The sequence below is a fragment of the Ornithodoros turicata genome, chromosome 4, assembly GCF_037126465.1.
Source record: "Ornithodoros turicata isolate Travis chromosome 4, ASM3712646v1, whole genome shotgun sequence".
In the NCBI taxonomy this organism is placed as follows: Eukaryota; Metazoa; Arthropoda; class Arachnida; order Ixodida; family Argasidae; genus Ornithodoros; species Ornithodoros turicata.
In genome coordinates this window covers 33599592-33624056 of record NC_088204.1, presented here as the reverse complement: position 1 = coordinate 33624056, position 24465 = coordinate 33599592, and the positions used below count along the sequence as shown (strand labels likewise).

General features: G+C 44.9%; 1 protein-coding gene across 1 annotated transcript; it reads right to left on the bottom strand.

Annotated features, from left to right (window-relative positions):
* Nucleotides 1-9856: 9856 nt before the first annotated feature.
* LOC135392960 (uncharacterized) lies at nt 9857-11616 on the bottom strand. Its single transcript, XM_064623588.1, has 7 exons — nt 11471-11616; nt 11336-11383; nt 10746-11148; nt 10573-10671; nt 10454-10491; nt 9998-10217; nt 9857-9915 (listed from the first exon to the last, which is right to left on the bottom strand). The coding sequence occupies exons 3-6, from the start codon at nt 10911-10913 to the stop codon at nt 10094-10096; spliced, it is 429 nt and encodes a 142-aa protein (XP_064479658.1). The 5' UTR covers nt 10914-11148; nt 11336-11383; nt 11471-11616; the 3' UTR covers nt 9857-9915; nt 9998-10093.
* Nucleotides 11617-24465: the final 12849 nt, after the last annotated feature.

Sequence of the window (24465 nt, the reverse complement as noted above, 5' to 3'; positions counted from 1 at the left end):
CTGCTTTGCTACTGTTAAGGTAGAAGAGTTCATTACTTTCTGCGAGGCATTGAAATGTCTGCTTTGCTACTGTTAAGGTAGAAGAGTTCATTACTTTGTGCGAGGCATTGAAATGTCTGCTTTGCTACTGTTAAGGTAGAAGAGTTCATTACTTTGTGCGAGACATTGAAATGTCTGCTTTGCTACTGTTAAGGTAGAAGAGTTCATTACTTTCTGCGAGACATTGAAATGTCTGCTTTGCTACTGTTAAGGTAGAAGAGTTCATTACTTTCTGCGAGACATTGAAATGTCTGCTTTGCTACTGTTAAGGTAGAAGAATTCATTACTTTGTGCGAGACATTGAAATGTCTGCTTTGCTACTGTTAAGGTAGAAGAGTTCATTACTTTCTGCGAGACATTGAAATGTCTGCTTTGCTACTGTTAAGGTAGAAGAGTTCATTACTTTCTGCGAGACATTGAAATGCCTGCTTTGCTACTTTTAAGGTAGAAGTGTTCATTACTTTCTGCGAGACATTGAAATGTCTGCTTTGCTACTGTTAAGGTAGAAGAGTTCATTACTTTGTGCGAGACATTGAAATGTCTGCTTTGCTACTGTTAAGGTAGAAGAGTTCATTACTTTGTGCGAGACATTGAAATGTCTGCTTTGCTACTGTTAAGGTAGAAGAGTTCATTACTTTGTGCGAGACATTGAAATGTCTGCTTTGTTACTGTTAAGGTAGAAGAGTTCATTACTTTGTGCGAGACATTGAAATGTCTGCTTTGCTACTGTTAAGGTAGAAGAGTTCATTACTTTGTGCGAGACATTGAAATGTCTGCTTTGCTACTGTTAAGGTAGAAGAGTTCATTACTTTCTGCGAGACATTGAAATGTCTGCTTTGCTACTGTTAAGGTAGAAGAGTTGATTACTTTCTGCGAGACATTGAAATGTCTGCTTTGCTACTGTTAAGGTAGAAGAGTTCATTACTTTGTGCGAGACATTGAAATGTCTGCTTTGCTACTGTTAAGGTAGAAGAGTTCATTACTTTGTGCGAGACATTGAAATGTCTGCTTTGTTACTGTTAAGGTAGAAGAGTTCATTACTTTGTGCGAGACATTGAAATGTCTGCTTTGCTACTGTTAAGGTAGAAGAGTTCATTACTTTCTGCGAGGCATTGAAATGTCTGCTTTGCTACTGTTAAGGTAGAAGAGTTCATTACTTTCTGCGAGGCATTGAAATATCTGCTTTGCTACTGTTAAGGTAGAAGAGTTCATTACTTTGTGCGAGACATTGAAATGTCTGCTTTGCTACTGTTAAGGTAGAAGAGTTCATTACTTTCTGCGAGACATTGAAATGTCTGCTTTGCTACTGTTAAGGTAGAAGAGTTCATTACTTTCTGCGAGACATTGAAATGTCTGCTTTGCTACTGTTAAGGTAGAAGAGTTCATTACTTTGTGCGAGACATTGAAATGTCTGCTTTGCTACTGTTAAGGTAGAAGAGTTCATTACTTTGTGCGAGACATTGAAATGTCTGCTTTGCTACTGTTAAGGTAGAAGAGTTCATTACTTTCTGCGAGACATTGAAAAGCCTGCTTTGCTACTGTTAAGGTAGAAGAGTTCATTACTTTGTGCGAGACATTGAAATGTCTGCTTTGCTACTGTTAAGGTAGAAGAGTTCATTACTTTGTGCGAGACATTGAAATGTCTGCTTTGCTACTGTTAAGGTAGAAGAGTTCATTACTTTGTGCGAGACATTGAAATGTCTGCTTTGCTACTGTTAAGGTAGAAGAGTTCATTACTTTGTGCGAGACATTGAAATGTCTGCTTTGCTACTGTTAAGGTAGAAGAGTTCATTACTTTCTGCGAGACATTGAAATGCCTGCTTTGCTACTGTTAAGGTAGAAGAGTTCATTACTTTGTGCGAGACATTGAAATGTCTGCTTTGCTACTGTTAAGGTAGAAGAGTTCATTACTTTGTGCGAGACATTGAAATGTCTGCTTTGCTACTGTTAAGGTAGAAGAGTTCATTACTTTGTGCGAGACATTGAAATGTCTGCTTTGCTACTGTTAAGGTAGAAGAGTTCATTACTTTGTGCGAGACATTGAAATGTCTGCTTTGCTACTGTTAAGGTAGAAGAGTTCATTACTTTGTGCGAGACATTGAAATGTCTGCTTTGCTACTGTTAAGGTAGAAGAGTTCATTACTTTGTGCGAGACATTGAAATGTCTGCTTTGTTACTGTTAAGGTAGAAGAGTTCATTACTTTGTGCGAGACATTGAAATGTCTGCTTTGCTACTGTTAAGGTAGAAGAGTTCATTACTTTGTGCGAGACATTGAAATGTCTGCTTTGCTACTGTTAAGGTAGAAGAGTTCATTACTTTGTGCGAGACATTGAAATGTCTGCTTTGCTAGTGTTAAGGTACTGCTCGGACCGCGTCCCCACGCGAGCCGCATACCGGCACGTTGTCGGGGTTCGGGCGCGCTGAAGGGGAACGCGCGCGATCCGTTACTGATTCCATGAGTGGGAGCACTGTTTTATCACCTTAACAGCAGCAAAGCAGACATTTTAATGTCTCGCACAAAGTAATGAACTCTTGGAAATGACAAAAAATAAATAACAAAATAAAGAAAAACTGCCCTGCCGTCGTTGTCATCATTCCCTGCATAGTGTTCAACACAACGACAGTGAGGCCTTTTTGGCGTCTCTTATTAAAATACGACGCGCAGGAGATGATTATCCTTGCGATAAATCTTTGATTCCAGTGCCGGAAGGATATATCCAGAGAGGTATCGTGTGTGTGTGTGTGTGAGATGAGCCCGCAAGGCGTGTTGATGGGCGCGCATTGCTCTGTTGGGTACTAAAGCATGCCGTCAATGATGATGGAATGACTAATTTGTTTTACTTTATGTGAGTCATTAGCGAATCACCTATTTAGTGAATGGTCGTATGCTTATGAACGTATGCAAACTGGTTTGGTTTAAAAATAATGAGAGGTACAGCGTGTAGCCAATGATATTCGCATTTACCCGTTCCACTCAGTAGTATTCTTCCAAAATATATGTGCAAGCAAATAAAAGTAAAACTAAATGAATCACTTTTGTATTATAATTGCTGCGCAAAAGCACGGCACCGTTTTTTCTTTGATGTATAGTCGACATGCATTCCTGAGTTGCTGCCTTTCTTTTTTGGTTCCCGACGGTCGACTAGCGATATGGTATTACATCTGGAACGAAGGCCTATACGCCTCGTGCACAGACTAAAGGTGGCGCTTTTTGTGTGAGTCGTCGGATATCGAAACCAGTCAAAAGTGTATGTGGCGGGCGTCATGAACATCGAAATTGTGTGAATCGGTTATGTAACTTTGTGGATTTCAATCGTTTTAAACTCCGAACGACTACTTTTGGTCCTCAGCGGTCATAAGACTATAAGGCATTAGGCTATATGCAGAAGCAGGCATGTGAGCATTATTACAATTCTTTTAGCTTTTCTTGGTGGGCACCGCACTTGCGTATGTTTTCTTCTATACTTTTTACAGCAACCTTGCAAAGGTTGCACCTACAGGGGATGCAGAATTCTCACTAGCTGAGTTAGAAAAAAACGACAAGGTCCAAGCTAGTTGGAAGTTGGAAGTCTGAATGGAGAACACACATCACATCACTCAACACAACACGAACGATATACGGTCTGATTATGGCAACCAATTAGGCTCATTGGCATAAAAGAAGACAGATAGAATCCACGGAGTAGCTTATTTTGTGACGCATACGTTTGACGGCCGACATTCATCTTCTTCTCATGTCCACTTCGTGTGGATTTGGCGGGAAACTCTAGAGTGTGGAGTGTGGAAACTCTAGTATGTCTCCCGATTTGTTAAAATTGGGAGACATGGGTTTTTTAAAACTAACATTGATGTTAATGAACAATAAAAGATGCACGACATTCAATAAGGAACAGAAAAGCGATTACATTCGCTACACCGGTTGTACTGAGCGCAATGCGTCTGTTCCTCCTGTTCCTCTCTTTCTTTTTTGTGTAGTACAGACAAAGCGATGTCTTGCAGATATGTCGGGAAAACGGTACCCGCATTCTTTTATAACAGGATGGATTATAGAGGCGTAAGCAAAGAGGCACGTTACCTTCTGTATTCGTACCAATAAAATAAAACACACCTAAACGCTTTACACGTACCTTGCGCTCACTAGCCTGGATCCGACCTTCACACTCTCTGTACGGGGGGGGGGGGGGGGGGTCGTTGGGTGCAGTTCCCAATTCAACCTGGATGCTAGTGTTATCCTATTGTTGGTCACACAGGTTTTACAGTTGTTCTGTCATACTTTGTATGCCTATGAACCGTATCTCTCGCAGAAGCGGAATTGTAAAGCCAATGAAACAACGAATGAGATGGCGACAGCTTTTATTGTCCATAAACATCAGCACGGAAAAGACGCGGGGGACAACTGTAAAGCTCGTTTCTCCTTTCTCTTTTCTCTTTTTTTTTATTAAAGCACGCGTGTCTGACCACCAGTAGAAAAATAGCATCCAGCGAACGATATCGCTAGCGATCTAGTGATCTAATGATCTCGCTTTTATGTTACTCATTGAATGTCGTGCAGATCTTATTATCTACTTTGTTCCAGCTAAAAACAGACGCCCATACACCGAGCAGCAGGGCATAATAAAACCCTCCATAAGCATCACTCTGCCTCTTTGGCTTTGACAAGCATGGCTTTGCCTCCACAAACATGACTTTGACATAATTGCTTTGTGCCGTGATAAAGGGTACTATATGATTGTGTTCGCAGTACCATTTAAAACGTTGTCACCTATAGGGCTAGATTGCAGTCCCCTATTGCGTGCAGATATTCTGATGTCTGCAGAGCTGTAAGCTGTTCTTCCTGGTGAAAGAAAGCTTGAAGACTGCGTAGGTTGTGCCAAAGAGATACGGTTGGAGAAGAAATTACTGGACATAAAGCACAGTGAGGCATGCTCCACCCAGGCCAGGAGGAGGCACTATTACCTTGAGCCACCTTCTGTTAATGCAGCAAAAACACCTATTTCCACTGAAAGAAACACTGTGGGCTTTTTTTCTGTTGTGGTTGAAGGGCACACGAAATCATAATAAATTGTGTCCAAAAGCTGTTACGTCGCATTCTGACGTGATCTGAGCCAATATGGTCAGCTGATGCTATAAGATCTACAGAAAGCACATGCCAGCAGATTCTGAACATGCTATAGGAGAAGGTATGCCCTTGAAATGATGAGATTTGTTCACTTTCCAGATGACTTCAGGTATGTGAAAGCAATCATAAATGTTGACAAAGCTGTTATGAAGCAGCGACTGCAACTAATCTGTGGAACTGGGCAGAACAGTTGAATGCAAAATTTGTTCAAAGTGTGCTATAGCGTCATACAGATGGGATATGAATGAGCTGACAAAACATTTTTCTTGCGTAAGAACAAATACACCTGTAGGTCCTCAAAATGGAAAAGCAGAGTGTCGATTTTCGCAGGAGACACCCACAAAGGCATCTTTTTTCGTTTTCTTTTTTTTGCTTCCTAGATGGCCTCAACTGACCAACAAGCTGCAGCACATTATGGTGAAATTTTTGTTTTTTTAAGAAAAATAAACCTGTAGATTTTAAATATGTTACAGGAGAGGACTAGTTATACAAATAAGGGAAGATTTCTTTTAGACGACCTATATGTGAATATAGATGGGTAGAAATCCAGCGAACCGGTAGAATGTAGGAAGGAGTTGCCTCCGGACAGAAGCCGGCTTCTGTCCTGAGGCAACTCCTTCCTATATGTGAATATAGTATCTGTAAAAAAATATTTGCAAGTGCTTGATATTCTCAAACACTTGGTTAAACAATGGATATAGATCAGCTTGATATTTTTATGTGAAGCTAATCACAAGCAATCAGTTACAAGCATAAATAATCTGGGGCTCCTTCAAGAATGCTAATTTGCCGGAAATTTATGGTAAACTTTACCCAAAATATGATCCGTTCTTGAGTTCTCACTACGTCACCAGATTTATACTCGTTCTAAATGCCATTTGGGATGGCAGACCCGTGCTTCCCCTTTAACACCAGGCAAGGAAAGCGCACAAATGATGTATATGTAGATGTCAGAAGAAAGCTCGTAAGGGACAACTTCATCTTTCGGCACAGTTTAATGCGCCCCCATTGTTCAAGAAAACGAAATGATGATTTACATTCGATATAACCATCGTCTAAAAAACGCACACAATTTTTTTCAGTGATATTTAAGAGAGTCAAGCTGGTCAGCTGGTTTTGGCTGGAATAGCACTGATTGACAGTTACACAAGCTGATGTATGTCAGCATTGAAAATATAAAGGAAAAAAAAGACAATTTTAAATGCCTTACTCAATTTACTACTTTCCATAGCTTACACCTTGACAGGTGTTTTTTTTTATCCTAAAATGGGTTTATTGCCAAAATCCACGAGAATGGCCGTCATCACATTAACCAGTTTCATCTGTATACCAAGTAATAACAAACATGTGCTTACTTTTTCTGCAATCAAGATGTGAATTACATCGTTGAGTTGCAGTCGTCAGTGAAAAATCACTGCTTGTGATGTCACTGCTGATTGAGTACGGCACTGCTAGTGACGCAACATGTGATTCCAGTGTCTTTCACCCCATCCCATGTTATTTTATGAGCAATTAGCATCAGAATCAATGAGCTTGCATGATGCACTTATGAAGGGTAATTTCATGTCTGCCGATGAACATACTGCGGTGCTAATTTACAATGTAGTTTGTGGCTGTGGAGCACACTCATATTCAGTATGCCATGTGAACTAGAGGGGCATTTTCTGCCATAAACATTAGATGAGCGAAGGCCCCCAAAAATGTAAGCACTGTTTACCTGCATTTGACAACCTGCATTTTTATTACTGAGGGGCAGTGCCGGATTTACAGTGGTGGGGGCTCCGGGACACTGTGCTGTGGGGGCTCCCTCGTGTATTCTATTTTCATCCAATGTGTTATTCGGGGTCGATATGCGTGGACGGAGGTCAAATTTTTACGAAGTTTCCGTTTCATTCAGGCATGCAAAACAGATTTCCCTTGGCAAGACCTTTACTGGTGGGGGCCCCTTTGTGGTGGGGGCCCCGGGGCAAGTGCTCCGTCTGACCTCCCCTAAATCCGGCACTGCTGAGAGGCTCTCTTCGTAGCTAGAGGGAAAGGGGTGCTGGCAATGTGGCACATGTTCATAAGATGCAGAACCAGAGACACAGAAAAAAACTAACAGCATATCATGATCTCAATCATGTCATTGTGTCCGTGTTTCTGTCTCCTGTTCTACATTTGTTAATCTTTTTGTGTAGTTGCTGGATTTTAGCCCAACAGCTGGGGATCAGCAATTAGTGAACATCCAGAACATGCAAGGTATACATTTCCTCATTCTCCGCATTCCTCATTCAAATAACGTCGAAGAAATAACCATGCGAAGAAACAATACAACAGTGAAGCTGGCTTCAGTACACTACAATATGTCACATGTAACAATATATAGTATGCCTCAGTGTTTCCCAAACCATGTGTCAGGACCCCCATTGAGACCGCGATAGCCCAAGTGGGGCCCAAGAAGAAAGCAGATGAAGTGAGCGCAATATGCCACAAAACCAAGGAAACAGACAACAGGAGCGGCCTGGTAGACGTTCAATCAGAAGATTAGTGAGGTTTCACACAAGCCGCCACTGTCACCAAATGATGGGACCGTCAAGAAGCACGGCTATTGTAGTGTCGCCGTCGGAGCTCGAGTAGATGTCGCTGTGCTCAGATCAGTAGACACGTGGAAACAGTACGAGGGGTGTCAACCCGACGAACAGGTGATAGCCGAGCAGCACAGATGAAGGCAGTGGTTGGCGTCGACAATTATCAATATCAGACAACAGCAGCGGCCTGGGAGACGTTCAATCAGAAGATTAGTACACAGAGGAAAACAGGGGAGTGGAAGATCCACCCCCAACTCCATTTACTTCTGTGGCGTCACCGTCATCGACGACCCTTTTGTCATCGTCACCCACTGATCTCTATAGTAATAGGCTGGATAGCGGATTGAGGGTGAATCCGTTCGGTCACCGGCCGCCATCTTGCGAAGCTCACAACATTGCCGTCCGCGACTCAGCTGCATATTCTGCATGCGCCTTTGCGTAGCATTTTTGTGGTATCATGCCCGCCTGCTGTGGTTATGGGTGTACTGCCCGTACTGGCAAGATACCGGGGACGACATTTCACAAGTAAGTGAATTAGTTTTAGTAATAAATGTGATTTATTAGTCCACGAGCGAGGCGACAAAACGTTGCCGTGGAAGCATGTGCGCGGCACTTTGTGAGTCGTATCTCAAGATCTAAACGTTAAACTTTAAGCAGTACGTTATCTGGATATAGTCATTTGGATAGTCCAGACTTCCTGCAGTTCACGGGTATGGTCTCGGCACGTAGCAGGCGTTGAAGTGCGCTTGTCAGGTGTGGGATCTACGGCGCAGTTTGTTGGTAACGGTATCGATGATTGCTTGCTTGGATCAGCCTTGTCATCCCTGCCGTAACTGATGGCATAAATTGTTCAATGCAGGTTCCCCCACAGCCGCCCACAACATTTAAAAACGAGTGTGGTGAATGTCAGGCGAAAGGACTGGACGCCGCCGAGGACATCACTGGTCTGCAGCAAACATTTTAAAGACAGATGCTTCGACAGAACAGGGCAAACCGTTCGACTGAGGCCTGACGATGTGCCCAACAAGTTCGACTTCCCAGAACACCTAAAGAAAGTAATAATGATGCATACGTCATATGTTGTAGAGGCCGGATTTATATGCACTAAAAGCTGGTTGAACACACATGCATGAAAAATTCATTAATCTTGCTCAAAATATGCACCTCTAGAAATTCACTTGCATGCATTTAGAACACGAAACAAATTCACTGGGGCAAAAGTATCTTACTTTTTGCAGTGTACTAAAAGCATGCACAGTTGAAAGCATAGATCGAGAAGTTACCAGTCAAAAGGACCTCCCTACGAAGTTACCGTGTGAAAAATGTAACTAAGTTAATAACAAAGTTATTCAGCCCGAAACGTAACTCGCAGTTACGGAGTCACTTAAAAAAAGAACGAGTTACTTCCAAGTTACTTCGAACACAAAATAGCACTACACAGGTGCAGCGCATGTGAGCAGTTGAGTTCGACCCTGAGTTGCCTGCGTTGAGTTTTCGTTTATGCCCAACAATGCGAACGCTTTGCATCTTATTCTCTGTGGGCACACAATGGTTCAGCTTCATTTCAATAGCAGCGCTTCTTACTTACTGAACAGAATACTGTCATTGAATGAACGTCACGTTTTATGACATAAAATGCCATGGAAGAACCGGAGAGAAAGCAAGAAAACAAGTGGACGTGAGTGAAAAGCGAATTAAAAGTAACTTGGAACTTGGCTTAAGTTACTTTGGCAAAGTTACCTGAAAAAAAATGAGTCCCTCTGAAACCCAGTCAGAAATATCCCAATGGAATCCAAACGGTTCCAGCTCAAATGGGTTATGGCCATTTATCCAGTTGCAAATGGTTCCAGCTGGAACCAGCAGAAGCTTCCAGCAAATGGTTCCCGATGGAACCAGCTGACGCTGCCTACAGATGGTTCCAGGTGGAACTGGTAGCTCACTGCTACCTTGACTGTGCCGTAGTTCTACAGCTCAGTCTTTACAGCAGTGATGTACCAGTTACAGCTGAGACCCCATTCAGAACCCTGCCGATGAACTGCAAAGCACAGAACTTATCCAGAGCAACATTTATTTTGATTTTTTTTCCTGCCGGACGAGATCCTGAATTTTTTCTGACAGGACCCTCGTGAGGTTCTTGACCACACTGTCTGTTGGTATCCCCTTCTTGTCACCCCAGTGGCGCAGGGCCTCTACAAAGAAAGAAAAAAGTCCAGAGCGATGTTCGTTTGACGGCTGAGATTACCTGCAATGACAAGACATGGCATAGATTACCTGTAACGATATCTATCTTCTCTGGTGTTAAGGGCTGCTTCGGCTCCATCCCCGAATGCCGCTGCTTTGGAGGCAGCTGTCCACTCACGGACCGTGTCATGAGGACCTCTCGTCCCCACACTGCTTGTGCGATGTCTTTGGCAGCAACTGTGGGCTTTTTGTCTGCAAAAATTTTTCCGGCAGCAACTCTGTTGATGACAATGCCCCTGGACAGATGAAACTGTAAAGAAAGTAGTGGAAGACGTGCAAGGGCGCAGGCGAGCTGGTACATGATAATGCGAAGGGAACCCAGAAACAGAGGAAAGAAAAATGGGAAAGAAAACACGAAACACACACGTGTGTTTCGTGTTTTCTTTCCCTTGTCTCTAGGTTCCCTTCGTATTATCTGTAAAGAAAGGCTAACTATTGTGTCGGAACAACAAACAAGGTCAAGGACTCAAAAAGTGTCACACTTACAGATCCATCTTCAGTGTAGCTGAAATCCTTGTATGTACCTGTGAACAGTCAGAAAGAAAAAGTGAAGTAAATAAGCAGCAGCCAAGTGGATGCAAGGAATGTGGAATTCTGGAACATACCTTGAGGTACACATGCCAGAGGGGTTTCTGCCAACACCTGGCTCCCACTAGCTCCTGCGGAAGCGCAGACATCTTGCTTCTGTGCTTGCCCTCTGTCGCCTTAGAACAAAAGGTGGTTGTCCACACCTCGGAGTGCAAACAGGTAAAAGAGAAGGCCCGAAGAAATCTCTTACCCGAGTAGATAAGTGTGGGGGACGTTGCCCTTGTGCCAGCAAAGAGTCTGCTCTGTCATCTTGACAGGGGGTAGCTAGTTTTAAATAATCATGATATGCAAATTCAATATCATTATTTGCAGCATGTCCAGGAGTGTTGTCCACGCGCTCGTACCAGCTCCACAGCATCACATTCACAAGGTGCAGCTATTTTTATGTATGGTCATGCAAAAAAGGAAAAACTGAACATCACCACACTGCAGCCATACCTGGGGGTGGGAATCTCTCAGCATCAGCTGCAATAGAATTCCGGTACTCGGGGACACTGCACCTGAGCTATACGCATGCAGACAAACGAAATGTTGAAGATGGACACCTATTGGGGTTGATGGCATATCTGGAGGTTCTGTACTCAGAGCATCAACTGCAACAGAAGCTTTTCCATTGATGTAGATTCCTGATAAGACTATATGTATACTCGTACATAACAAGAAGAAAATTGACGAGACCACGAGATGTGGTAAAAGCAAAAAAATACGGATTAACTGATTGGAAGCATTATAAAAAAATTTAGGTTATATGTGGACTAGCGAAATACAGAGACCTCGTACCTGCTGGTGTTTCCAGCGTATCTCTGGATGCAGACCCAGGCGCATCAACTGCAATGTAAATCTTTTATTGTAGTGTACACCACTGATAGCCCATATGCAAATGAGATTCAAACCGGATCATAGCTGACAGCATACGTGATTCTAGGCACCGCTGCAGTGACCTGACTTCTTCCCTCAGGAAAAGTATTTCCTCTCTCATGTCACGTTGCTGTCGCGTGAGCCTTTTGTTCTTCTCTTTCAATGCGAGAACTTCGGTTGATGAAACTAGGTAGTCATCACTCACATCAGACTCAGTCGACGACTTCCTTGACCGTGTCTTCTTTTTCTGCCACTGATACGAAAGCTCGAAATGTTTACCGCTAACACTAAACATGTCTAACAACTTCTAACCTTTTTAGAAGATTCTTTGCTGGCCGAGGCTCCCTTGGTCGCCAGACGCTCTTCTAATATAACGTCGTAGTCTTCTTTCTTTGCCTTGCCCTCGTCCTTTCGTTTCTGCGCCTTTCGTTTCCGATAATCGCGTGAAAGTGTCGCTCTCAACTTCCAGCATAACATAACATAACATATTTGCTTTGTGTTCTTGCGACTTTCATCGGTCCACAATTTTGGGCGGGGTACCCTTTTGGTCGCTCGCACATCCTCGAGTTTTTCCTCTGTTTCTACAAATCAGCGTTGAATATCACATATCATGGCGAAAGGGAACACAACACATGATCAGCACTTACCTGCCAACATTAAAATCTGGACAGTATAGTACCCACTATTTTCGGTATTCTTGTCATCGCACCAATACGCCCGGTACAACCTTCGGCTGTCAAAGTCTTTCTCGTCCACTGGCTCGAAGTCCGCGATTGTAGAAGCCCGAATAATGTGCAGTTTATTGTCCTGATCCTCAGGAAAGCGAACTAAAGCATACATTTTGATGTACACGCAATGACAGCTCGATCAAAGCACCTACGATACAAAACCGCAACTAGAACTCCCGCCAACGGCCTCAAAGGGAGAACACGCGCTCACGATACTACGTCCCCCTCCGCTCTCTTCACTTCGCGGTGTAATCACGTGAGCAGATCCCGGAGCTAGAAAATTACCATATAAATTAATAACAACATGCTTGTGAGCATACCAATTATCATACAGCATATATTCTACAGCACACTAAAGCGTCTGCAATTAATCCAGTGCGGAGATGAATATTTTTGGAACAAATAATGTCTGCGAGACGCACAGGCCGGCACTTAATGGCGGGTATGCGCAGCGTTTGAATTGTGTGCGCGCACATCCTTTGGTGCTGAGTGCCGTTAGCATTGGCCGTTAGCTCGCGATGAAGCGCAGCAAGGTGTATTTAGACCCACAAGTCCCTGGGCATGCATGTGAAATGCCGAGGAGGACAAGGCTCCGATACGACGCGCTTGAAACACGACGTGCTGGGTCATCGTCCAGTGGCGAGTTTTTCTGTCTCCTTCCGGACACCTTAGTGATACCTCCCCCTCTCGATACTAGCCAGGAGGCTGTTACCGAAGCCACGAGAACCGACGGATCTAATGATTAAGAGCGAGAGAGTGACCCAACTGTTAACGATGAAAGTAATTTGGGTGACATGACCAACGGCAACAGGGTATTTTCCGTGGACGATGTAGTCACACTTGTTTTGGACTTTGCTGTTAAGTTTGGATTGTCTTGGGCTGCCAATGAAGCATTGATGAAGCTACAGAGCTACCTACTGCAGAGAGATGACCTTCCTGACACACAGTACCTCTTCCGGAAACATTGTGGTGTTGCAGAAAGTGACGCTACCTTCACATTCTACTGTAGTGAATGCAGCACAGTTTTCACTCAGAGTGATGGGGCACTAAGCGCCAGAAAAGGAGTAAAAGCTAGATGCTCGATCTGTGGTACGTTCTACACCGGCGACCAGCTGACCGCTGACGAAAACTTCTTTGTCACCTTGCCATTTGAGCAACAGTTCAGAGTACATCTGTCATCGGAAGCTGTTGCCACGTCACTGCTATCGGCTTTGGAAAGCCTCTCGATCGAGGCGGAGCCCAGCCACCTGGCAGATCTCACTGATGGGCAACTATACCGACAGCAGCGGGCAAAGATGAAATGTTCAAAACATGACATCACGCTGACCCTAAATTCAGACGGCAGTCCAGTTTTTCAGTCCTCTAGCTATTCCATATGGCCTGTACAAGTAATTATCAATGAGCTTCCACCATGCTTGCGATGGAAGAGCGTAATAGTCTCCATGCTTTGGTATGGAAAGTCCAAGCCAGACATGGTCATACTGCTCCAGAGCTTCACAACTGAAATGAAGAAGCTTTCCGAGACTACTGTTGAATGGCCGGCTTCAGGGAGAACAATGCGATCAAAGGTAGAATTAAAATCTTCCTTAAAGCTGAAAGTTCACTTTTTCGAAAATCACTGTTTCTTCCGAAATGCAGATTTACTGCGTGGCAGGAACTGCAGATGCACCTGCCCGGTCCGCAATGCTCAACACTAAGCAGTATAATGGATACTATGGCTGTGGATGGTGCCTTCATCCTGGTGTAAATATTGAAGGTATGAGCAGTGCCAGGAGTGTCGCAGGGAAATTGTGAATTTCGCTTCTATTAATCAGGAATAGTGAAGTTCCCTCCGCTGCCTGTTCCAGTTCTAGAACGGAGAGCAGACGGCATGATACAGGACATGTTGGAGGAGGCACAAAATGGACAAGCAGTGAATGGCGTGAAAGGGCCTTCACCGCTGATTAATCTTCCGGGATTTCACATTGTGTGGAGCTTCACACCCGACTTCATGCATTGCGTTTTGCTCGGTGTGTCACGTGCTGTAGTGGATATGTGGTTGGAGGATGTTGGGGAGCCATATTATATCGGCCTTCCCATGCAGGTCAGTGACATCGCCAAAAGGATCTTGAATTTTAAACTACCTTCAATGTTCACCCGGCTACCTAGGTCTATTACGTTGAGGAAACAGTGGAAAGCCGTAGAGTGGGAAACGTGGCTTCTGTACCTAAGTCTCCTGTGCCTGCAAGGGATATTGTCCGAAGAATATCATGAGCACCTCGGCCTGCTAGTTGAAGGCATTTTTCTCCTCCTCCAAAGACGCATCACAGATGCATGCATCAAAAGAAGCGAAGAATGCTTGACACGATTTGCCAAAGGTGTCAAACAGCTGTACCATGAGAAACATGTGACAAATAATGTCCACCAGCTTCTGCACTTGCCAAAGTCTGCATCATTCCAGGGTCCTCTCTGGGCCCACTCCTGTTTTCCCTTCGAATCTAACATGGGCAGCCTCAAAGACCTGGTTACAAGTGGGAACGGGGTACCATTGCAGATTATTTCAAGAATAATTTTGCGCAGCAACCTTAACAGCATGAAAAGTATGGCAAGTGCCAACGTGCTTAGTTTTCTGGATGATGGTGTAGGTGCTAGAGGTGAGGTTGCACTTATCGGGGCTAAGAAGCTGGCAAACGAAGAACTTTCTGCACTTATGCTTCACGAGAGTGGGGAGACCAGTACCGGTCCAGTCTTTGAATATGGGAGAATGAAAGTTGTGGGATATCTAATCAAAAGATACGGGGCACGCAGTGCCACAGCGACAGCAAGGGTGCGTGGCAGACGAACGTCGTATAAAAGCGTGGGTCTCGTTAGAACTGGGGTCATTTTTTCGCTTGGCTTTGTCTCGACGGCTGAGAGGACAAGAAATCTGGTATGTTTGCTTGAATCCGCTTATGTGCTGCTTGTTCCTTCGCGCACGGAACGGACGGGCTGACGCCCCGAGGTTGTGGGAACGTAGGTTTCCACAACTGGCGCCCAACGTTTGGGATCCGAGCTCGTCTGTTCCGTGGCGGGGAACACGCGGCACTGTTTGTAGTTTTGAATAGTTTATTGGAGTTATTAGAGTTTATTGCTGTTAGTTTTTTGTGTGTTCTTGCGTGTGTTTTTTGTTTGTGTTTGAGTTTTTTACAGCCCCTGCCCGCTACCTGTGTCCCGGAGGGGATGCAGCGTTCACCGCCGCTACACAGGTACCACCTCCGTAGCGGATCCGTGGTCCCTGGACGGGAGCGGGCCCGTTCGGAAGAAAGGCTGGACTCCAACGCCTCGGCGCCATCGGAGCCGAAACGACCAGCCGAGGGCAAGGAGGCACATGCCGTGCCTTCGTTCAAAGCTACGTCGACTGAGGTACCTGCTGTACCGCAGTCTGACGCCATTGCAACAGCAGAACTCCTGTCACGCATGACGAAGTTGTGCTGGTTGGTGGTTCAACGCCTGGATGCCGGGTCGGTTTCGCCGCCGCAGGCACAAGCGCCTCTACGACTCAACTTACCGGTGCCTACCTTCTCAGGTTACACCGATAAGAAGTCTGTCGCCAATTTCCTGGATGACCTCACCCCCTATCAGACGGGTATGGGAATTTCGGATGAAGTCCTAATCCAACGCATCCTGCAGGTTGCTCTGGTCGGAGACGCCGCCCGCTGGCTTCGGTTGCAATCGGAGTTTACGTCCTTGCAGGACTTCCAGGAGCGGTTCAAAAACGAATTTCTTCCCTCGGATTACGAATACCGTGTCTTAGAGGAATTGCATAAGCGTACTCAACATCCTGAGGAAAGCTTATCTGAATTCGTTCGGGCATTGCAGGATCTGTACAGCAGAGCGGATCCCACTGCTACGGAAGAGCAGCGCGTCGCACGGACTATCCGTCAGTGCCACCCGCGCTTCCGGCCCTACTTAAGAGCCCATCGCATTAAAACCCTTGAGGCGTTGGCCCAGGAGGCTCGTTCAATACAAGGTGACCTTCTGGCAGAGCTCGAATACCGGCCCCCTCCGCCCTCGGAGCTAGCGTTGGAACCGCGCTGCGCTTGGTCGGGAGGAGCCGCCTCGGTCGAACGCCTGCATGCAACAGGTTTGGGTGACAACCCCCGTAACTCATACAATGCGGAGTCATCCCACCGAGCCCTAGATCCGTTCCTCTATGACCAGAGGACGATCCCCGCAGGAACGAGCCTTGACAGACCCGTCCCGCCCCGATGTCGCGGTCAACCTGGCCTTTCAGCTAGCGAAACCCCACGGTAGCGGGAGCGCCATCATCCTGCGCCCCCGCAGCCACAAGCGCCCAACGGCTGTTGGAATTGCGGCAGCCCTGACCATTTTCGTCGGGAATGCCCGCGACAAAGACCAAACACCCGTAATGTGCCATCGGGAAACGGTCGCAGCCGGCGTCCATGAATGCTCGCTCAACGACGTCGGCAAGTTGCGAAGAAACCGAGCAGACGGTTACTATCCGTGGCCTTGATCAGTCAAAAACTAGCTTTGCAAGCGGTACGATAACGCAAATGCTTTGGCTCCTCTTGCTTTTTCTGTCCGAGATTTCATTCAGGATAAGGAACCAAACATCGTCGTTCGAATTTTGGGTAAAGATTACATCGCCCTTATCGACACGGGAGCTACGCTTTCCCTTATCGGGGGTAGTGTTTACGAACATTGCGTATCACGGCACGTGGAATTGCAATCCACAGATGTCACTCTTCGTCTTGCTTCCAATGACGCCGTTCCAGCACAGGCTGCAGTTGTGCTCTGGGTACAGGTCCCGACAAAAGTTTAATGGAACACGCGAGCGGTGTATTTTCTACTCGGTACGACACCCTAGCGGCAAGCGGAAGCTGGCGAAATCAGGACAGTTCACTGCCTCAGAGGGGTGGACGACCGCGCTCTTAGCGACACACAGCGGTAGCTTCGGTATGACTACTGTTGTATGTGCCCGCAAAGTGAGTTGGATTTTACTGTTTTGCTCGCCAACAACACGTGATTCAACGATTGTTGACCCAAGCAGCACAATGTACTGAAAGTCGAGTGCAATAGGGGTGGACGGTATGTGTCTTATCAATGTTCTTTAGTTTCATCAGTCTGTTCAAGGCCTTCCACCTACCCATCCACCCCTATTGCACTTGACTTTCAGTACATTTTGCTGCTTGGGGAGACAGGGAGCTCGCCGCTATCATCGTGATACCAAGGATGGATCATAGTGGCAACACTTTACGGTGTATTGCTTTTATTGGAAAGCCATGATATGTAGACAAGAGAAAGAAAGGTATCTGGTAAACAGTTGCTTTATTATGGACGACGCGTGACGAGCTGATAAACAGTTGACGCTGACATTGATAATTGATTGATTGATAAACAACTGACGTGAGTCACGAGTTGTTGACGAGCACAACAGTTAAATCCAACTCACTTCACGTGCACATACAACAGTAATCATACCGAAACTACCGCTGTGTGTCGCAAAGAGCGCAGTCGTCCACCCCTCTAATGCAGTGAACTGGCCTGATTTCGCCAGCTTCCGCTTGCCGCTAGGGTGTCGTACCGAGGAGAAAATACACCGCTCGCGTGTTCCGTAAACTTTTGTCGGGACCTGTACGTTCGGATGGGAGACGACGAAAGCAGCGCTTCGTGCACCTTCCTGGCCTGGCAGTTCCTGTTATCCTGGGCAGAGACTTCATCATCCGGCAGAAGTTGGTGCTGGACCTGCCCAATGGAGGATACGTGTACCACGGCTCGTCGGGATTTTTCCGCTTCGCCGCAGCACGGGAACACTGCACAGCACAGCAAGCTGTGGCAGCGTCCGTTGAAACGTCTGGGCTGCCGACTGTCTTGGAGCCATTCCATGGTCCCGAGGAGCAACGCCGTCAGCTTGAACAAGTACTGCGGCAGTTTGACGGACGAAGAACCAAAGCCTTTACCGAAGAACCGGGTAAGTCATCTGTGTTACAGCATAGCATAGACACCGGTAACGCTAGACCCTGGCGTTGTAATCCCAGACCATTGAGTGTGCATAAGCGTGCTTTGTTAGACGCTGCTCTTGACGAAATGCTCCAAACCGGTGCAGTTCAAAGGTCCCAGAGTCCTTGGGCATTTCCTGTGGTTCTGGCTCCGAAACGTGATGGTACGGCTAGGTTATGCGTCGACTACCGTCGACTTAACGCAGTAACTGTAAGGGATTCCTACCCCATCAGTCCATTGAGTCAATCTTGTATTCCCAGGGCAATGCAACTGTGTTTTCAACGCTTGATTGTAGTAGAGGATTTTTGCAAATCCAAGTTGCCCCGTAGGATGTCCCAAAAGCAGCCTTTACGTATCATAGATGTTTGTTTGAATTTGTACGAATGCCTTTCGGACTGTCTAATTCACCCGCCAGTTTCCAGCGGTTGATGGATACAGTGTTTGGAGATGCGTAGTACAATTTCGCAATGGCATACATGGATGATGTCGTAGTGTTTTCTAGAAATTTTCAGGAACACTTGGAACACCTCTCAATCGTCCTTGCAAGGATGAATGAAGCGGGCATAACAATCAACCACCGCAAGATGCAGCTGGCATCGTCTAGGATCAGCCTTCTGGGCTTTGTGGTGGACGGAGGTACCATCCGTCCTAACGACGACAAGCTAAAGGCAATCACGGAGTTTCCGGTAACGTCAAAGCCTTGCAGCGCTTCCTAGGTATGGTTGGTTTTTAGAGACAATTCATTCCTAATTGTGCCGAGCTAGCGCAGCCGCTTAACCAGTTGTTGCGCAAGGACACGCGCTGGAATTGGGGAGAAGAGCAGGAACGATCATTTCGAGCTCTATCACAAGCAATCGCTGATACGGCTAGGCTTTATCTGCCCGACCTCAACAAACCATTTGTTGTGCAAACAGATGCAAGCGATTATGGTGTTGGCGCAGTTCTCTTGCAGGAGCATGACGCTACACTTTGTCCATTGGCTTTTGCAAGCCGCACGCTGAATACGGCAGAGCGGAACTACTCCGTGACGGAAAAGGAGTGCTTGGCGATCATCTTCGCTTTCAGGAAGTTCGACCTTTACCTGGATGGCAGTACCTTCACTGTCCAAGGGGCGGATGTATCACAGTGAGCAATACACGCGACCGACAAGATCTGACGCTACCTTTATAAAGCTGCAGGGTACAGACTATGCTAAGATCCAGCACATAGTGTCTTTTCAAACTATAAATGGACAAAGAAAAGTGTACATAGTTTCCTTGAACTTTCAGTTATCTGTGCCGTACGTTGCCAAGCACATAAAGAAAGCTCATGGTATGCCTCCAAAAAGGGTTCTCCAGGTCACTGGGCATGAGGAACCGTGTGTCTGGCTCCAACAGAGGAACATGTTTTATGTTGCTAGTGTTGTAAATAAATTTGATTCATTGTGGAGATCATGACCACTCTGTCACAGGTGTATAACATGCATTACTATCAGTGATGTGCAAAGTACCTCAAAATTGTACTTAAAGTAAAGTAGGAGGTATGTGGCGTCATTAGTACTACAAGTACAGCACAAAGTACCCAATTCCAAATGTACTTCAAGTAAAGTACAAAGTACTTGGCAAAGTACTTCAAGTATTCATCAAGTACATTGCGAATTTAATTTGTATCACTTTGCATTTCACTGTTTAGTACCTGTGTTTTGCTTTTTTAGCAAAACTTTATCGAGCATTCTTGACAAATGCTCTAAAGCCACGAAGTCCTAGGTGAAGTGCTAACCCGTGAATATGAACTTGATCAGTTGACATAATTTGCAGTTTCATGTAGAGAGGTAATCTTATGTATTATACCGTGACCGATCCAAGATCACCAGCCTAGTGAGGTGTTCCGCTACTAATCTTCTGCTATAACAGGCTCAGAAATTTCAAGGGAAAAAATACAAGCCAACGGAGATTACATATTTCTGGGCATTCCATGCTGCTTTTTGAAAGACAACACGTTTAAAAAAAGACTATGAAGAAAGTAAATAAGGATGAAGCACAATGTAACCATCGTTTGTACACGACTGTGATCTGCAGTAATGTAATCCATGTGACCAATTAAAAAAGACGTAAAATGTAAAAATGAAAGCATGTGTGTCTTTCAGAGTGTTCATCATGTCATGCAATCACACATTGTGCGTTAAATTAATTATTAATTGCTAATGAAGGAAACAATATAAAAAGCATAGAACCCTGCATTCGGAGAACTGAAATGACAACTGACCAAGTCATTGTGCTCCGGCTGCTGTGTCATAATGTGTGCGTCTCTTTGCATTCCATTCATTTTACATAATCGTAGAAGCGTTGATACTTTTTAACAGTTCAAGTCTCTCAACAATAAATTTGCTTCAATAAATATGCTCTTTAACAGCACAAAAATCATTTTTGGTAAAATGTCAGACTGGGACTCTTGGTACTGCATCCCACTAAAAGCGCTCAAATGACAGCAAGACGACGAAAACACACAAATAGCGCATCTGTGTGTTTTCGTTTTCTTGTTCTCATTTTAGCGCGCTTAGTAGGGTGCATTTTTTATACTCTTTTGTGATTTTTTTTTTGTCTGGAGTCCAAGTTTGGGTGAGTACTTGATGAGAAAGTACTCGGAAAACAGTACTTGAAATACGGTTCAAGGTACACGATTTGAAATATACTTAAAGTGAAGTACAAGTACACAGAAATGTGCTTAAAGTACTACTTGAGTACTTGGTAGTTCAAGTACTGCCCATCACTGATTTCTATATAGTATGTAAGCATCTACTCAAATGCGCCCTTGTGCTGTTCTTTGGAACAAATAAAATATTATTATTCAGCATGATTTTGCTCCCGCAGGTATGCCCAACTTTTAATTCGGTACAGCTTAGACCTCTCACAAATGGTTTGCCCTCTGCTGGTTCCAGTACATTCCTTCCTAAATGCTCCTCCTCCCAGCTGGTACCAGCTGGTTCCTGCCTTAAATGGTTTGCTATCAGTTGGTTCCAGCTTGTACCTTTTTAACTGGATTTATTATCAGCTGGTTCCAGCTGGAACCATTCTAACTGGATTTGCTATCCCAAAGGGAACTAGTTGGGCACTAAATGGATCCAGTACAAGCCATTTGGTATCTTGCCGGTTCCATTAAGGGCAGTTTTGCCTGGGAAGTTACCACGGCGCAAAAGTAGATAGTTAAGTTATAAGTTACCAAAAAAAGGAACTTAGTTACAGTAATGAGTTGGCCTCGAACTCTGGTTGAAAGTGTGTATTTGCATGAAAGTCTAGCCTCTATGAATCATGTTCCCTAGTTAAGAGTTTCAAGCGATGGGTGATGATTGGAATCAGTACTGCATCAAGGGCACCTTAAAGCTGCAACTAGTCCAATATATGAAAACACTCCTGAGTTATGCATTCACATGCAGTTAAAAGCCACTCCATATTCGATAGGACAGTACTAAGATGGGCAAAAGCATATAAAGAAAAAAGTATTGCATGAAAATTTTGCCGTACAAACTCGTATTAGTGGGACATACAAACACACCAGCCACATGTCTCTTTTGTGCGTTCCAGCATGTTTACTTAGAGACAATAAATAATTTTTCAACCTCGAATGTCTACTCTTTATTCTCCCTGCTTAAGTTTGCGACAATATATGTTTGAATGCAGCCCAAATGAAAACAATGTGATCCGTCTGATCAAAGAAGTTTCCCAGTGCTACAGCAGTATCGGACTGTGCCACCTTGCCGAGGAATATACAGAGAAGGTGACAGCCAGGCCCCATCTGCGAAAGAAATTGTCAATGTTGATCATATTCAACAACCAGTTATGCACTCTGCCCACTTACCTGGTTGACTGCTTCAAACTTGCTGTTGCAACTGGACTTGTGATACTTTGATGTTGGAGCTTTCACCAGAAGACCTTGCTACTTAGCCTTTTTATGACTTATTCACTCTACCTCTAGTCATTTTGAACTGTCTTTACCGCCATTTACTTCCCCAGTGCACACATTTCTAGGCGATATGTTTTTACCGTCATATAGCCTTTATATCACATAATATCTTTCTAGTCCTTTGGAAGTGCTTTAGTGCCGTTCGGCATTTCGTGTCATAACTAGTCATATCTAAACTTCCTGTGCAAAGCATTATGTTTATACCCAAGCATATTAAGGTGGTTACATAAACAAACGTGCCAAACATTCCCTGGCATTGCACGGCAGATTCCCGGCACATTCCCGAGCAGAAAGGAAATGGGAGAAACACGAGAAGCAACACGCTGCACACGCTGACAGACGACAAAGGAAACGTAACACAACAAATACAACACCACACAAAACCAGCAAATGACATAATCGAAGTTCAAAGTACAAAATTGGAACGACACGACCTCACACGAGTACAAAATAGACAGGAAATAACATGTATGTGACGGGATTTCACACAAAAAACGTAAGGAATCCAATCACGAGGGATTGCTGCAACGATCCGTGGCAAAATTTTAGCGAAGCAGCAAGGGAAGCGCTCACAAACAGAAAAACTTGTCACAGCTTACATGCATTCCAATGGGCTGCAATGGCTCTTTTGAGCACCGCAATATGGCGGCCGGTTGGCGTACCCTTTCCCGCGATACCCTCACCCATCCGCTACCCAGCCTTTGTACATAGAGATCAGTGTTGTCACCCATGGAAATGACCTCTATGGAGTGCGATGACGATGCAAGCTCTCAAAGCTCATTCATGAGCGCGAGCTCCCAGTTTAAAAGACAGCCAAAATGTAGTATGTCGGGGAGTGGCTCACTTCCTGATATATCGCCAAAGGAACTAGCGGCTGCTCGGAAAACAACTCCGAGACAACCAATAATGGCCCCTAAAAAGAAATAATGCAAGCTTATTTGAACAGCACACTCTTCACCATAATGTAGATACGTGCCACACGTCTCTTTCTCCCTCTGCTTTATGGCGATTCTACAGTGGAATTGTCGAGGGCTTTTCACGAATCTTGACGATGTCAATGATCTTGCAGATAGGTATGATGTGTTATGTTTTGCAATACAGGAGACCTATCTGAATCCGCAGCAGACACATACACTGAGGCGGTGGAACTTGTTTAGAAAAGATCGTGTTGATGGAACACGTACATCAGGGGGTGTTGATATTCTTAGATCGAAAACCCTCCCTTCATAACATTTCCCATTAAAAACAACACTCGAGGCAGTTGCTGTTCAAATATGTCTTCATGGGGTCCTAACTGTTTGTTCCTTATACCTACCACCATCAGGTGTGGTAGGTCAGAATGCACTAGAAACTTTAATTTGCGAACTCCCGCCGCCTTTCCTCTTACTACGAGATTTTAATGCCCATAACTGTTTATGGGGCAGCTCGAGAGTCGACAGGCGAGGAAAAATGTAGGAAAAGATATTACTTTCTAGAGCTACCTGTCTTCTTAACAAAGGAAGTCCTACTTTTGTATGCAGTGTTATTAGCCTTTCTCTGCTATCGACCTCTCTCTGTGCAGCCCATCGATGTTTCAAAGCATTGACTGTGCAGTATATCAGAATCCTCGGGGTAGCGATCATTTTCCCGTAGTTCTAAAACTGTATAATGCCCCATCCATCCTAGGCACACGTCCACCTCGGTGGAAACTGTCACAAGCTGATTGGGATCTCTTCAAAGAAGAAGCCAATCTCCTAACACCATCTTTCCAAGGTTTAAGTATAGAAGATGCCAATAATCTTGTTACTGACATCATTATAAATGCTGCTTAACAGTCAATCCCACAAACATCCGGTCGCCTCCCTAAACGCTCTAAGCCTTGGTGGACAAGCGACTGCGAGACCACACGTAAAGAACAAAATCGGGCGTGGGGTGTCTTTCGAACGCACCCCACAACTGCAAACTTAGTTGCATTCAGGAAAGCACGTGCAAAAGCGCGCTGGACACGAAGACAGGCAAAAAAACAATATTGGAAAAGTTTTGTACCTTCTTTAAATTGTAGCATTTCCTCAAAACTTATATGGGACAGGCTAAGGAAAATCAGAGGGGATTACACAAGTTTCTCTGTCCCGCTATTGGAGGTAAATGGCATAGTTTGTCAGAGTTTGGAAGAGCAGGCCAATGCCCTTGGGGAGCATATGCAACATGTATCCAGCTCAGCTCACTACAGCAGTGACTTTTTGGAAATAAAATCATCTGCTGAGAAACAGACTATTCAAAGCGAAGGCGGTGACAAATATGCATACAATTCATTCTTTACAATGACCGAGCTACAAAGGGCTCTGTCATCCAGTAAAGTTACAGCACCAGGTCCGGATCGTGTTACCTACTCCATGATCCAGCACTTCTCTTCCACGTCTTTAGGAT

What these genes read in the sequence shown, in the direction of transcription:
- LOC135392960 (XM_064623588.1), bottom strand. Translation starts at nt 10,913, where the DNA reads ATGCTGTGGAGCTGGTACGAGCGCGTGGACAACACTCCTGGACATGCT. An exon ending in CCCCACACTTATCTACTCGG is followed by an intron (nt 10,672 to 10,745) that starts GTAAGAGATTTC and finishes TTTTGTTCTAAG; the next exon opens with GCGACAGAGGGCAAGCACAG. An exon ending in TCTGGCATGTGTACCTCAAG is followed by an intron (nt 10,492 to 10,572) that starts GTATGTTCCAGA and finishes GACTGTTCACAG; the next exon opens with GTACATACAAGGATTTCAGC.